Source organism: Aphis gossypii, chromosome 2, assembly GCF_020184175.1.
Source record: "Aphis gossypii isolate Hap1 chromosome 2, ASM2018417v2, whole genome shotgun sequence".
NCBI lineage: Eukaryota > Metazoa > Arthropoda > Insecta > Hemiptera > Aphididae > Aphis > Aphis gossypii.
The window spans coordinates 83716149-83731504 of record NC_065531.1 but is presented as its reverse complement, the minus strand read 5'-3'; the positions used below and the strand labels follow the sequence as shown (position 1 = coordinate 83731504).

General features: G+C 27.4%; 2 protein-coding genes across 2 annotated transcripts; one reads left to right on the top strand and one right to left on the bottom strand.

Annotated features, from left to right (window-relative positions):
* Positions 1-2966: 2966 nt before the first annotated feature.
* Positions 2967-8048, top strand: LOC114119772 (UBX domain-containing protein 1). Its single transcript, XM_027981460.2, has 7 exons — positions 2967-3461; positions 3531-3584; positions 3978-4100; positions 4733-4984; positions 5049-5271; positions 6358-6538; positions 7833-8048. The coding sequence occupies exons 1-7, from the start codon at positions 3406-3408 to the stop codon at positions 7877-7879; spliced, it is 936 nt and encodes a 311-aa protein (XP_027837261.1). The 5' UTR covers positions 2967-3405; the 3' UTR covers positions 7880-8048.
* Positions 8049-9383: 1335 nt separating this feature from the next.
* LOC114119771 (exportin-5) lies at positions 9384-13569 on the bottom strand. The gene is made up of 2 exons (XM_027981459.2): positions 13260-13569; positions 9384-13023 (listed from the first exon to the last, which is right to left on the bottom strand). The coding sequence occupies exon 2, from the start codon at positions 13006-13008 to the stop codon at positions 9418-9420; it is 3591 nt and encodes a 1196-aa protein (XP_027837260.2). The 5' UTR covers positions 13009-13023; positions 13260-13569; the 3' UTR covers positions 9384-9417.
* Positions 13570-15356: the final 1787 nt, after the last annotated feature.

Here is a 15356-nt window from a genome sequence, read left to right as displayed (position 1 = left end):
TAACAAAAATTTTAAGTGCATTTGAATTTAAAATTTTTACGAAATAGCGTAACGATAACGATTTATCCTCAAACGATTTTAAATATTTGTTATTATTCAAAAAGTATAAGTTGTAGATACTTGAAAATTTCACCAATTTTTAGATTGGCATTTTCTTTACATGATTAAATTTTCAAAATATTTTGACTTTTTTTGAGCTATTTATAGACAACTGAAATTTTCAATTTTTCTGAAAATTTTTTTTTGAAGTGTCGAAATTTTTTTGGCCTAGTCAAAATACTTAAAAATTTAGTACAAAGTTTCTCATAAAATATTCTTATAGTGATTAAAAAATTATAAGAATACATAGGCACAATTTTTTTTATTAGCATTTGAAGTTCAAGTATTGACAAAAATTAGTCAAAATCATGAATATTTGCAAATTGTTTTGTAGGTATAATTCATAACAATTTTTGCATAAGTAGCTAAGAGTTGAAAATTTAATACAAGATTTTTCATAAGTTTAGCTTACAATAATTACAAAAGAACTTAAATTTTGGTGTATTCAGGGCTCAGGCTATTAAAACATGAACCCCCTTTTTCACCAACCACTGGAAATTATGTCCTAGGCTGACAAATCATCTTCGTTCAGAATCGTTTTTCATATATAATGATGCCTATCATTGGATTCAAATTTAATACTCCTATAATATATAATAGTGATCCACAGGGCACCTAATGTACAGGGGAACGGTACCCACTTACCCGCTTTTTTACCCTTGAATTTATGTTCATAAGCAATTGCCTTTTCGTTATACTCTTTTACTTCTTGTCTTTTTTGATCTGTCATCTAAATTTTAAAAATAAATTACTTAACAAATATCTGCTGGTTATTTTATAAATACCCTGTCAAGCAAAAAAGCACACAATGATAAAGATTGATTTTTATGAGCACATTATCACACATTATCATGCCATAGTGAAATCTATTTCAATAGTAGGATGTTAAATGGGATCCTCATCATCTCTTGCCAGACAGTATATATACGAAATCAAAATTGTTATAAGATAAATAATAAAATAAATTTGTAATAAATAATTCTAAAATAGTGTAGATAATAAGATATAAATATAGATTCCCCTACTCAAATACATTATATACTTTTTGTAATTTTTTAGTACAATTTATATTTAAATGAGTTAAAAACCTTTAGGCTTTAACAATATTTATCTACCTAAAACAAGAACTTTAAGCAATAGGTACCAGATACTGGATGAACTTCATATGCCAAATAAATTCAATAAGTACTATGATTACTGTAAATTGTATATGAATGGCGGAAAATTCCCCCCCCCCCCGACTGTTTTTGGCGTAGTAGGACATTAATTTCCCTCCAATATATTTTTAATGCGGACATTTCCCCTCCATTTTTTTTAAGTTGACTATTTAATAAGAAATTTTTTTTTTTCATAATTATAATCAATTATACTATAATAACCTATTATAGTAGATGTATATTATTGATAAATTCTTTGATCATTTATATTTAAAATACTTGAAACAATAAAATAATAGTAATTTAAAAAATTTTCTAAATAAAAAATAATAGTACTAGTATACTGTATTATTACTTATTAGCTAGTAACATAGAAATCTAAAATTGTATCTAAAACCCAATCAATTGCTGGCTTCAAGTGGCTTGTCAAAAACTATTTTAATTATTTGATTTAGACTATCAAGATAAAATTCTTCTATAATCTTATATCATTATCGTCATGAGCGATGTTTTTTACGAAATATATCAGTTTTATATCGACATTTTTAGATTATATTTTATAAATATTTTTTAACCAATTATAGTTATATAATTTTTTACGTTTTATTATATTTATGAAAAAAATAATTTTTAAAAAATGAGGAGAAAATGTCCTACAACGTCAAAAAGTAAAAACAGTGAGCAAAATGTCCGGGGGAAAACTGTCCGGTTACCATTGAATACACGTTAAATACCTAAATACCGGCGGCATCAACGCCGCGATTAATAATTTCAATTTTTGCATTTTTTTTTTTACTTTTTTAATATTTTGAATTGTAAAATAGGACCCTAAAATGTATTTTAACCCAATGCCCAATTGAAGGGGCGTTGGATAGCAAGTCGAGGGATATTTTCGATTTTCGGAACGAAGCGACGGCGGCGCCGAGGAGCATAGCGAAGAGTTCCGAATGTTCGGATACATGCGCAAAATAATTATTTCCACCAATTCAATTTAGCACCACCATTCTTAACTCGTTAAATACCTCTTTTCAAAAAAAAATTTGAAAAATAAGGTCATCCGGTAAAGTAGTCTCGTTCCAAAACATATGTAATAGGTAATGTATTTATGTACCCATAAAAAATATATGATATGTATGTAATAATTATACTTTATTACCAAAGTCAAATTTATTGGCCCATAGATGTGAAAATATTAAATAATCCCTATATACACTATCTCGGGAGAAATTAAAATATTGAGGTTATAAAACTAAATATTTAAATTAAGTGATTAACATACATGAAAATATTAATTATTTTAACGAAAATGAACTCTGTACAAAGATATAAAATGTACTTATAAGTGGCATAACAATTGGAAGGCCAAATATTTTAATACCGGACACGTACATATCCGTTCTTAACACCATAATGAATAAATAATTTAATTTGTACAAAATAAATAAATAAATTAATATTTGTGTTCTTTAGCTTACTAAGTTTGAATTTTTTTTTAAAATTTTTGAGATCAATGTTCAGTACAATTTTTGTCCATAAAAAACTCCGGCCACCGAGAGAACGCTACTCTTTCGCTACAACTTACTGCTACAGCCTACAACCAGTACAACAGTACAAGCATTAGTATACTTTACAAGTATTCTTTTAACTATAAGTATAAGCGGTCGTTGAGCGAACCGTAGACATCGATAACCGAAGAATAATTTTTATGATTATTTTTTTGATTGCTGGCATTGCCAGTAAGTTGTTCCCACCGTCGTGATTTACGTTATCTATGGTGACAATATCAATTTATTTATTTTTTTGCCCCCGTGTCTACAAGTATGAAGCTACTGTCGGAAAATAAACGAATACAAATTTATATTTTCCTGATTCCGGCTTTATCTGTACGCACAATACGAATTACCGAAACTATATTATATCAAACTTCACCGAATCCAGAACACCGATCCCGATGAAATTTATTGATATCGGTTTATCTGTTTCAATTAAATAATTTTGTGTTGAACTATTGAAGACTGAAGTAAAAAAATAAAAGCTATATTACATATCAGTCACCACTTTCCAGTCTAATAATATAAAATTTAAATAATAACTAGTCGTATTGTTATTTTTTCTATTTCATTATTGCCCTGTCGTTAATAATTGAATCATGTCTCAGGAAACCGTTCAAATCCTCATCGACATGGGTTTCCAGAAAGAAAAAGCGTATGTTTATACATAAATTATACTTCATATATTAAAATTATTCAATTTTTTTAATATGTTTTGTTTCAGCGAAAAGAGTGTTTTAATGACAGGAAATAAAGGTGTTGAACCTGCAATGGAATGGTAAGAGTCATTAATTTGTGTAGGCTGTATCAGCAATATAGTGAAATATTAAACAATTGCATTTCTGATGTATTACTATTTGAAAGAACTTTTATTTTAATTAATTACAAATTCAGATAAACAATATATTCTAATCTATGGAACTTTTTATTTTTACTTTACATGCTTTGGGGTCGTTTCGCAGCTTCTACTAAGTTTTTCCAATGATTTCTATCTTCTGAATCCTCTACTTTTGCTGATTTATCAAACCTTATGTCCTTATTATATCATTCATCTCACTGTCCAACCATTCATGTCTCAGTCATGTTTTTTCTATTATATTAAAATTGTGTCTGATGCTATTGAACGACTTCTTTCATGTGTAACAGTAACATATAAATTATTTGTCATAAGGTTATTGGCACACAATGATGATGAATTGGGACCATCAACTTCTCAAGAAGGTTCTGCTCCAAACATTAAGTCAGAATCAAATACCTCATCTTCAACAGTAGCTAAATCATATAAATGCGAAGAGTAAGATAATTAATTAAAATTACGTTTATTATCATAATTTTAGTAGACATAAATTAAAATACATCTTAGTTTATGATTTAAAAATTAATGTATATTATCAAATTACTTGCTGCATTTTAATTATTATTATTACTAGCTGTTTGTTATTAGTTATTACTTGTTATAAATTTAAAATTTCTCGATCCACTCATTGGTTGTACATAAATGTTCTTAATGTTCTTAATTTATTTTCACTTAATGGCAGACGCTCATTTCTGCTTTCAAGGTTTCAAGGTTGCTAAAAAAATTTAATATTAGATGTTTGAAATCTTCTCTCTTATTCGCTTTAAAATAAATGCTTTTTACCAAACAACCAAAACCTTTTTTTTAATATTATTCTCTGATAAAAATGTTATTTGTAACTCTCCAATCAATCTTTTAATGATTACGATTACGATTGATGAAATTGTTTTTGGTTTAACTTAGCAGCCATTATATCTATTTTTATATTTCATGTTTCTATTATACGTATTATGTTTACTGTTATAAAATTAAAGTTTGCAACATATTAGCACTAAAATTGAACTAACTGCTTGTATGAAATTGAATATATAAATAACCAATATTGTAAATTATGTTTCTACTGTTTCTAGCTGTAACAAATTATTTACTGATACTACTGCATTAGAATACCATGCTATGAAATCAGGTCATAGCAACTTTGCAGAATCGACAGAAGAAAAGAAACCATTAACTGAAGAAGAAAAAAAAGAACAAATGAAAAAGTTGGAAGAACGTCTAAAGGAGAAGCGTAAGGAACGCGAGGCTAGAGAAAAAGAAGAAGAATTAGAAAGGGAAAAAATTCGAATTCGCTCTGGCAAAGAGATGGCTGCTGCTAAAAAAAAGTAAAATTATTTTGTTATAATAATTTCTTGTTCTATCAATAACAAATTATTTTATTTTATTTAGACTTGAAGATGAAAACATAAAAAAAATTATGGATGAAAGAAAACGTGAAAAACAAGAAGAAAAAATTGCTCGTGATCGAGTAAAAGCTCAAATAGAAGCAGACAAATTAGCTAGAAAAAAATTATATGGTCAAGTTTCAGCTGAAGAACAACCAAAACAAGTTTTACCAGTAGCTGTAAGTCCTCAAAAACAAACAAAAGATTACACCGAAACAAAATTACAGGTTAATATACTTAATACACATAATGAATTTTAATTATTGGTTATTATTATAGATCAGAATTATATACAGTAAAAATGTGGCAAATAAGCCAAAAAAAGTGGAAAAGGGTCAAAATATGCGTTAATTTACACAAATAATTAAAAAATATACTCAAATATGCAGCATAAATCTATACTACTTTAAACAACTATTAACATTAGAACAAATAAATAATAACAAAATTAGGAGTGTTGGACCTTACAACATCTAAGCCAACAAAAATTTTAAATTTAAAAAAATTTCATTTTTTAAAATGCTGTATCATATTGACTGTAATTTTTTTCACCAGTATGACAGTATTTAAAAAATCTAATTTTCAAAATAAAAACATGTAATAATATGATTATTTACTAAGTTTGTAAAAAATATGCCATTATATGCAAAATTAAATTTGGTTTATGGAAACAGTTGTTTCTTAATCGCCCACATTTCAAACCCTTGTAGAAGTGCATACACTCAGTATACCAGAAATTCTCAACCAGTGTGCCATGAACTTTATTTTAGGTTCTGCAAAATTATTTGAAATATATTTTTTATTATATCATTTATGAAATAATAATTAAAAGTAAAAATATATGGTTAATGTTCAATGTAATTGTTTTATAAAATATAATATGTGTATATACAAATATACTTAAGTCTTATTATACTTATGCACTACTATATAAAACCAAAGTAATCTATAGAGTGTCTCTGGATTTTTAGAAAATGGCTAAAGATGCCATGAGTCAAAAAAAGTGTGAGGACCTCTGCATTATACCCAAGTAAACGTATAATTCTGGTCTCTAGTCATTGTATACAATTTATAATCCATTAGTATTAAGTAATATAACATTTTTTCAAATATTTAAAGTATTAAGGTTTTGGGATTCTTGCTAGGTTAGGTTAGGTAGAGATATTTTTTCAAATTTTAATTAAATTTATTTAATTTCTATTAAACTTTATTATTATTAATAATATTAATAAGTCTCTTAACATTGACCAGAGACCAAAAACAGATTTATTTATTACCATGTTTTAATTGGATTTTTATTTTTTTGTATTTAGATTCGTCTTACAAATGGTCAAACAATTGTCCAAACATTCAATGTTAAAGAAATGATGGCTGCTGTAAGAGTTTATATTGAACTAAATCGTTCTGATGGTGATGCTCCTTTCTGTCTCATGACTAGCTTTCCAAGAAAAGTATTTACTAGTGATGACTATGAAAAACCACTTGATGAATTAGGTAATATCATCATAAAATTGTTTTTTATTAGTCTAAGCATTGATTTTATAATAGATCTAGACCTAATAGTCTATTATAAAATCAATGGTCTAAGACTTAAAAGTTATTATATAACAATTTTAAATTAAATTATTCTTTTAATAAAATTATAAATAAAGATGTTCTTATTCAGTGAACGCCGTTTATAAGACTCATTTTGTGTTGGTCCCAAAGTGAGTCTTGTAACTGAATAATTAATCTTATAGTTTGTTTTATTGTAAGGTTCTTTGTCTCGAAAAAAACTTAAAAATTATGATAACTTAGGTAGTCAGAAGTGTATATATCTCACACAGTAACACTGCAATAACAATAATTGCGATAAATGTAAAATGAGCTAAAATATATTGTATATACACACATTATAAAACATGAATCGAAACCAGTAAAAACCACCAAAAATTCGTAATTGTTCCAAACCAATTTATTTCAAAATTGTAACCAAAAATATTAATTTTCTATCATTTTTTACGAAATTTACAAATCTTTTAACCTAATTTTTATAATATGTTTCAATACATACGAATCGTTCCATATGATTTTAAGTGTAATAAGTGATTGAACCTTATATCCGTGAGTCTTCTAAACGGTATCCTCTGTATCATGATTAACTTAGTTGTATTATAATATTAATTTTTATACTTTCTGTTTAGTGTTGACTATTTTTTGTTTGGTAGAAATATTATGACATTTTAATTTTTATTAATTACCTTTTTTAATATATAATTTAATTTACTTTTATATATAATTGAAATATGCAGATAAATATATTTTTTGTCACGCCTGCACCGAAAGTTTGGTTTTCGACCACGGTTGAAATATTGGTGGAAAGTGACCTTTTTCCACCCAGCAGGCGGAAAAGTGGAAATCACCAATATTGACAGGCAGAAAGTAAAAAACTCTGATAGTGCCGGGCAGAAAGGTGGAAATCCCCACAAGTGCTGGTCGGGTATCCCTGCATTACCTTTTCTATGCACGTAGGGGTGTGACAAAAAATAGTATGTGTGACTCGCATGGGAAAACAATTTCAGTCTTGGGTGAATATGGCCCTCGCCTGTGGCTTGTGCCGCATACATCGTCTGCGACTAAAATAGCTCACTTCCTGGCTTTGCCACACAATATACTATTTATTTAGTTAATATCTATTTTATCCAAAAACTTATTCATTTTGAAATTGTTATATATTATATTTATATAATACTAAAAAAATTATGTTTACATATTTTTTAAATAAATTTTCATTGTTTATCTTTTCTAGGTTTGGTACCAAGTGCTGTTTTAATCTTAACCAAGCCACAACAATAAAATTAATAATTATTATTTTGTAATATCTATCTTTTGAAATTTTTATGATAAATCAATTTTTTTTTTGTAAACACAAATGAAACTGGCTGGTTGATTGTTTACTGTAATGTACAATATGAATTTAAGTGTATTACCATAAAGTTGAATAAAGATTTTCATTTTTAAATTATGTTATGTGATTGTTTTTTATTTTTGTTTATATATTATTTGTACATTTATCAACTGATTCTTCTTATGCTCGAGTAAAGTATGATGTACAATTAAGTGAGTTTTAAGCATAAATATTTCAATTCAAATAATTATAATTAAAGTCTATTGAACAATAAATAGTTTGATAATAAACCTTTGCTCACTGTGGTGTTTTTTACAAAATAATCACTAAAAGTAAATTGTATGTTGGTATGACTAAGGAAGACTAGTCGCCTGGTCTTATACATTATTGTTACGCAAACCATTGTTACATTATTTATGCCTTAAGCCTTAAGGCGATAAATAAAATCCCTAATTCATGACATTAATCTATCTAAATAATCTGAAACATTTTAAGGGTAAAATATTTATGATATTTTAATGAACGATAGTTATATGTTTATACTTTATATATTATATTAGTATATTACTCGTATTTTGTTAAATTGTATGAATTTGTATACATCAATATTATATGTTATTCAATTTGTATTGCTATAAATCAATATGTATTGGTTACCATCGTCCATTGATCACTCATAATTTTCACATTAATGAAGTATACTAGAATTCTATTAGTGATCAGAATTACCTCGAAAAAAAGCTTTTGGTTATATGTTAATATTATATTTACACTTAACCTATCTAAAATTACGTAATGCTCAAGCTAGAAAATATATTTAACAAACAATATTCAATGATTTTTTTTTTAAAAAAAAATAGTATTTTAGTATACACACCACAATAATTTTAATAATATTAGAGTGAATCTTAAAAAGTTTTAAATATTTAATCATTATTGGACTGTATCATAGTACAAAATATTAATTCTAGATTAATTTATTTGAAGACTGTACATTATAGGTATGGTTAATAGATTCTTCACTATTAAAAACTAAAAAAAAAAATTTTTTTTTCAAAATTGTAATTTATTATATTTATAAAATTGATATCAACAATCATTTAGGTAGACGTAAAAGAAGTATAATTAATCTATAAAAGTACTATTAATTTTTTTCTTACAGAATTTTTTCAATTTGTTATGAATAGGGCAAGAATTAAATTCAATATGCACATATTATATAGATACATAAAAAAAAAATAATACAAAACATTATATTTTTCACAATTAAAAATCCAATTATCAGTTACATACACATACATTTTATACTAGGCTTTAAATTTTAAACTATTGCATAATACTATAATCACACATAATATAGTTTAAAATGTATAGACATAACCTCATGGTAGGTATTTCATTAGTTAATGAAAAAAAAAAAAAAAAGAATAAATAAAACAATAACAACAAAAATGAAGAAAAAAAAATGACGTATATTAAATAAAATCTACAACTTATATTCTTGTAAATTATTTATATTCAAGTCATCACCATTTTCTAATAAATCTGTTGTACAAATCTTTGGAACATTAACTTTGGGCAAGTCTCTGAGCTCCGCTTTGCATTTATGAGTTTGGCTCACGTCTTTTCCAATACAGCCAGCCAATATCTTTTTTAACATTTCTCGTTTACCTTTATTTACCTTGTTGTTTAATGATTCCTCGCTCATAACCCATTTATCAAAACGTTCCAAAGTTTCCAAATTGATCTCAGGTAATTTTCTTAAGACACCTAATAATTGATCATTTTTACTACGATAAGTTTCATATATGTGAAGGCATGTAGCTAAAAGAGGACCCATATTAGAATCATGATGACCAAACCAGTGAAGACTTTCTAAAACTGCTATCAGTAAGTCAGGTGCAATTGTCATAGCAGTTCTTTCATCCTCAATAGCTAAATGTCTTACAACAATTTGAGCTAAAGACGTTGCTTTATAACTAGACTGACTATCACACCAGGGATGAAAGACTGGTCGATTATCCCATTGAAATATTTGACATGTCTTCCAAAATTGACTTATAGAAGTATTCCACGACAAACCATTTAAAATACTTCCAACAATTAGGTGCCTTGATTGTTCATTTCGAAGTAATTTTATACCTAACTCAGATAAATCACTATTAGGAATTTCTTCCACACTTCCATGAGGACTTGTTTTTGATTCATTAGAACTAGTTAAACTTGATCTTATTAAATCTAGATATTCTCTAGTTAACAGCCGAATCATCATATCTTCCAATAGTTCTTCAGAATCTCCATCTTTATTATCATATTCTTCACGTTCTGGTATATTCTTCCAAGTAACACTAAGGCGGATTAACATATGAGCTAAAAAGGAATTTAGAATAGGAATCAAAACAGTATCATAGTATTTACTTGAACAATTGATTAGAAAAGGTTTAATAAAACTCTTCATAATAATTCTGATGCGTACATGTGGTAAAGAATCAGCATCACTCATTATAGTTGCTTCAAAACTTGGAGCAAAATTTTGTAGAGCATAAAATTGGTCTCCAAGTAATAAACAAGATTTTCCCAAGACACTTAAACACCCTTCGTAAGCATTTAAAATTGCTAGTTTAACTTTGTACACTGGATCAGATTTTGGTTTTGGTCTAAACATCTGAAATGGGTCATTTTTCTCGGACACAATGTTCTTTCCAAGTAAGGCTTCCCGTTCTTGAGGAAATATCTGTAAGACTGAAGTATAACTAGGATGCATCATTTTCTTTACATTATCTGAACATAAAGAGTTTAAATTTTTTATTATTAAAAATACATTTGGAAGAAGTAATAAGACATGTTCAGTAACTGGTGAAACATTTGGGATTTTTGATGAGTTTGAATTTGTATTGCTTCTAGTCATAACACATGCTAATACATTAATACAATGAGATAGATGATTTCGATTTTCTAAACATGGGTCAGATTCAAAATCAACTGGTGGCCTATCTAGACCTAAATATGCTATTAATCCTTCAGGTCGTCCAGATACAATACTTTGTACTTTTTGCCACATTAATTGACAAGGTTCTAAAATGTGTTTAATTAGTTGAGCTTGTTTATCAAAATCTGGCACATGATTATTTAGCACTAGAAGCGACTCTTGCAAACGTAAACATACTGCAAGATTATCACCAGTTTTACTGGTCTTTAATAGAAGTTGATCACTTAATGAACACAACTTATCAAAAACCGGTAGTAAAAGATTTGGAAATTTGATACTTAGTTTTATAAACAAAGAAGCAGAGTGAAATTTTAAATCTTTGATCGGAACATATAATTGATCATCCGGATGACACTCAAGTATAAGATACTCACACATTTTATTAAGTGTAACATGAAGATATTCTGAAGGCCAGGCTGTTGAGGTTAGAAACACAAACAATGCAGACACAGATGAAAGAAGGAATGATAAAATTAATGGATCTCTTGTATCAAATTTTAAACACAATTCAATTAGTTCCAAACCTCTTCTAACAATTTCAGAATCCATAGTTAAAGATAATTTACTAATGACACCATCTAGTATTAACACCATTACTTCCCATTCGAGAAACTCAGCCGAATCTTGTTCGCAAATAGGAATTACTTTCATCCTTTGTGATGTTTTTTCCATACATGATTTAAGTAAATTTTCAGTAACTGAAAACATAATAGTATTTTCAATAGCAGAAGCACATCTAATTGTTTCAACAATTTCTGATCGGGTATGATAAAAAACAGTATTATAGCTTTCTTCATCTGTAAAATCAAGTAAGGTAAACGAGTCTAAGTTTTTGTAATCTACCTTAATTAATTTTTTTGACACTAACAAAAACCATTTTGGAATGTAGTTTTGTTTTAATAAAATATTTTTACTGATTTCAGGATGTTTAAATAACATACACCAGGCTTGATTAATATTTGTAATGACATTCAATGAATTATGAACCAAGCAGCCTTGTAATAAATCAACATAACAAAAAAGTATTTTTTCAGATTTTTCAACGTTAAAATTATGCAATTTATTATCTTTCCAGAAAGCACATAACACAGAACTCAACATCGACACAACTTTGGATAGTGTTTTTAAAAATATATTATTTACTTCATTTGCTTCTTGATTGATTGCCTTGTGTACTACCATATAAATCTGTTGTAAAGGTTGATCAAGCAATTGTACAACACATTCTCTTTCTTCGTTTTTACATTTTCTTGAAAGTAATATGGATAAACAATCAACAGCAGGTTGTCTAAAATTAAAATCGTCTAATAAAGAGCACAATACGGTGATTATATAACAATCTTTAAAATTCACATGCGAGAGTTGAATAAACTCAAATAATTCTCCAATATTAGCCAATGCAAGCTGTATTACTCGGATAAGTGCAGTTGCTGCATTTTGTTCATTTCTATTTAAGAAATCTACATATTGTCCACAGTAATTATCAATTACATTTATAAAGAATGGGAAAATTTTATGCATACTCTGTTGAAGTTCTTTACTAATATCACGTCGCCTTGCCGCATTGTCAATAGTTTGCAATAAGATAACATCTTCAATTAACCTCAAAAATATTAGCATTACAGTTTCTGTTTGACAACAGCCCAATATTGTAGCATTTTCTAATTCATTTAACATTCCAGGCCAATGTTGAGGCCATTCTCTTTTGATCATTTCTACAACAACTCTAGCAAGAGCATCTTTCAAATAGTTGATTTGTAGTGCAGGTGAAGCAGAATTGACCAGGCTCATGATAGTATTAAAAATGAGCAATTTGTCTTCCTGTACCATTTGATACCAACGAAATTTAATGCAATGCTCCATTAGTTGAAGGCCAAAATGTCGAACAATATCGGTGTATTGTGCACTGTCACTAGTAAAATATAAAGCACACTGACATTGAACACACAATGGAAATTCATTTTTAAAACTATCACATAGACGGTAGGCTTCGTGACGCTTTTCTTGTGACATAGATGGGTCCATGGTCAGATCTACAGCATTAGCAAGCTGCTGAACCACGGTTTCTATAGGTGTATCAACATTCATGATGACGTATGAATTCTGAAATTAAACAAGAAAAATACAGTTTTGTTAGAATAGACAAAAATAAAGAAAATCATATTCATCTAGAAGTATCAATACTTAATGGTTAACTGACATCCAACAAAAATACAACAAAATTAAACAAGATATTGTAATGCACTACTATTATAAATAGTAAAAACTAATATTAATTGTTGTATTGATACTTGGATAGCATTATATATAAACAGTAGATATATGTAAATTAAACTCACATAACGTTTTAAACTTAATTAGCAACGATCATTCAAAATTCGCCCATAGTTTTCCTGAGGCGAGCGGACGTGGCCACACAATAAATGAGCAATTAACAAGCGACTTCAATTTGATCACTTGTAATAATAAAATAAAGCTGACCATAAAATGTAAGTACACAATGTGTATAAAATTGCTAGTAAATCCTTAATGAAATGTCATTATAAACATGGTTCACAAAAAATATGTCGAGAAAACAAGAATAATATGAGCATCCGCAATCCGCATGTTCAAGCTCAACCAACAGACGTGTTATCAGCGGATAAATGTGGGTACAGTTCAGTTGTAAAGTGTAAACAGTAAAATAATTGCTATCGGTTATCGTCTACACCGTCAAAGAGAATAAATAATTGCAGGAATGAACAGCACACAAAATATGAAATATTGAAGATTTACAGAATCACATCACTATAGAGTAGTAGAGCAATTAATATAATAATTATCCGTATAATAATGACATAATAATTTATATACCTAATACTCTAATTATTATTTTACGTACTTTAATAGGTACTTATATTACCATTTACTAGAGAGCCTATACAATAAATATAGTTAAATAGTTTTTATAGTTAATATAATTATTATACTATAGGCTCTCTACCATTTACCAGTAATACCACAAGATAAATTAAATTAAATTTATTCTGTGCTGACTGTGCTTATACCATATCCTTAGCCATGGCTTATACTGAGTCTTGACTATAGATAATTATCTATAGCCGTTTACTGAGTATAATACGTCTTATCGGTCTAATGTCTATATTGTCTATGCAAGAGAGCCTATTTATAGGCTCTCTAGTCTATGCTATTATTAAATAATATATAATAATATGTAATGCATACATAGACCTGTATATAATATTAGATAATATTTACAAGTCTATGATATAATATTACAGTTATTTTTTTTTTCTTAGTTGGCATTCTTAAATTTCTATGTAAATATAGATATGTTGTAGGCATATAGTTAAATCAGGCTTTTACTAAATGCCTAGGCAAATACTAAGTCTAAAAATTTAATTTTTATGCAATTTTACTATCCGCCTAGATATTTAGTTAAATGTCTTCTTCGAGGCAGGCAAATAATAAAAATGAAATATTTTGTATTGTTTTAAAAAATGAACTATACATATCTTGAATCTTCTAAAAGTAAATTATTTATTGCTATTTTATGTATAAAATAAAAGAGCAGTTAAGTGAGTAACGCTCTACTGTAAGTAGATCACTATAATAGATGTATTGAATTTGAATTCAATTTTAGGTATCATTGTATACAAAAAACGATTCTGAACGGTGATGATTTGTCAGCCTATAGAATATATTATTTTCCAGTAGATGATGAAAAAGGTGGATTATGTTTTAATGACCTGAATACCCCAAAGCTTAAGTTTTTTTATAATTATTGTAAGCAATGTAAGCCAAACTTATGGAAAATCTTGTACTATATTTTCAACTTTTAGATACTTTTACTAAATATTTTAGAAATTTTAACTACAAAATAATTTGCAGATATTCATGATTTTGACGAATTTTTGTCAATATTTGAACTTCAAATGTTAAAAAAAAAAAATGTGCATTTGTATTTTTATAATTTTTGAATCACTATAAGAATAACTTAAAAAAAACTTAGTATTAAATTTTCAAGTATTTTGACTCAGCCAAAAAAATGTTATCGATATTTATAAAAAAAAAATCATAAAAAGAAAATGCCTATCTAAATAACTGGTGAAATTTTCAAGTATCTATAACTTATACTGTTTGAATTATAACAAATATTTAATTTCGTTTGAAGATAAATCGTTATCATTAGATATGCGATTTTGTTAGCATTTAAAATTCAAACGCACATAACATTTTTCCTATATTATATGAATATGAAAGAGTAAAAAAAGCCAAATTTTTGTCCATACGTAAAGATGTGGCAAACTAATTGTAAAAATTAAACAATTAAGGCAAGGTTGTAACTGGAAATTAATTTCAGGAGGGATTTTACGCTAAAAATCTGTGTTATAATTTTATTATACCTGATATTGTATAGATAATTTAATATAGCA

Coding starts and splice junctions, on each gene's coding strand:
- LOC114119772 (XM_027981460.2), top strand. CDS start 3,406: ATGTCTCAGGAAACCGTTCAAATCCTCATCGACATGGGTTTCCAGAAA. Junction 4,101..4,732: donor AAATCATATAAATGCGAAGA/GTAAGATAATTA, acceptor TACTGTTTCTAG/CTGTAACAAATTATTTACTG. Junction 6,539..7,832: donor AAAACCACTTGATGAATTAG/GTAATATCATCA, acceptor TATCTTTTCTAG/GTTTGGTACCAAGTGCTGTT.
- LOC114119771 (XM_027981459.2), bottom strand. CDS start 13,008: ATGAATGTTGATACACCTATAGAAACCGTGGTTCAGCAGCTTGCTAAT.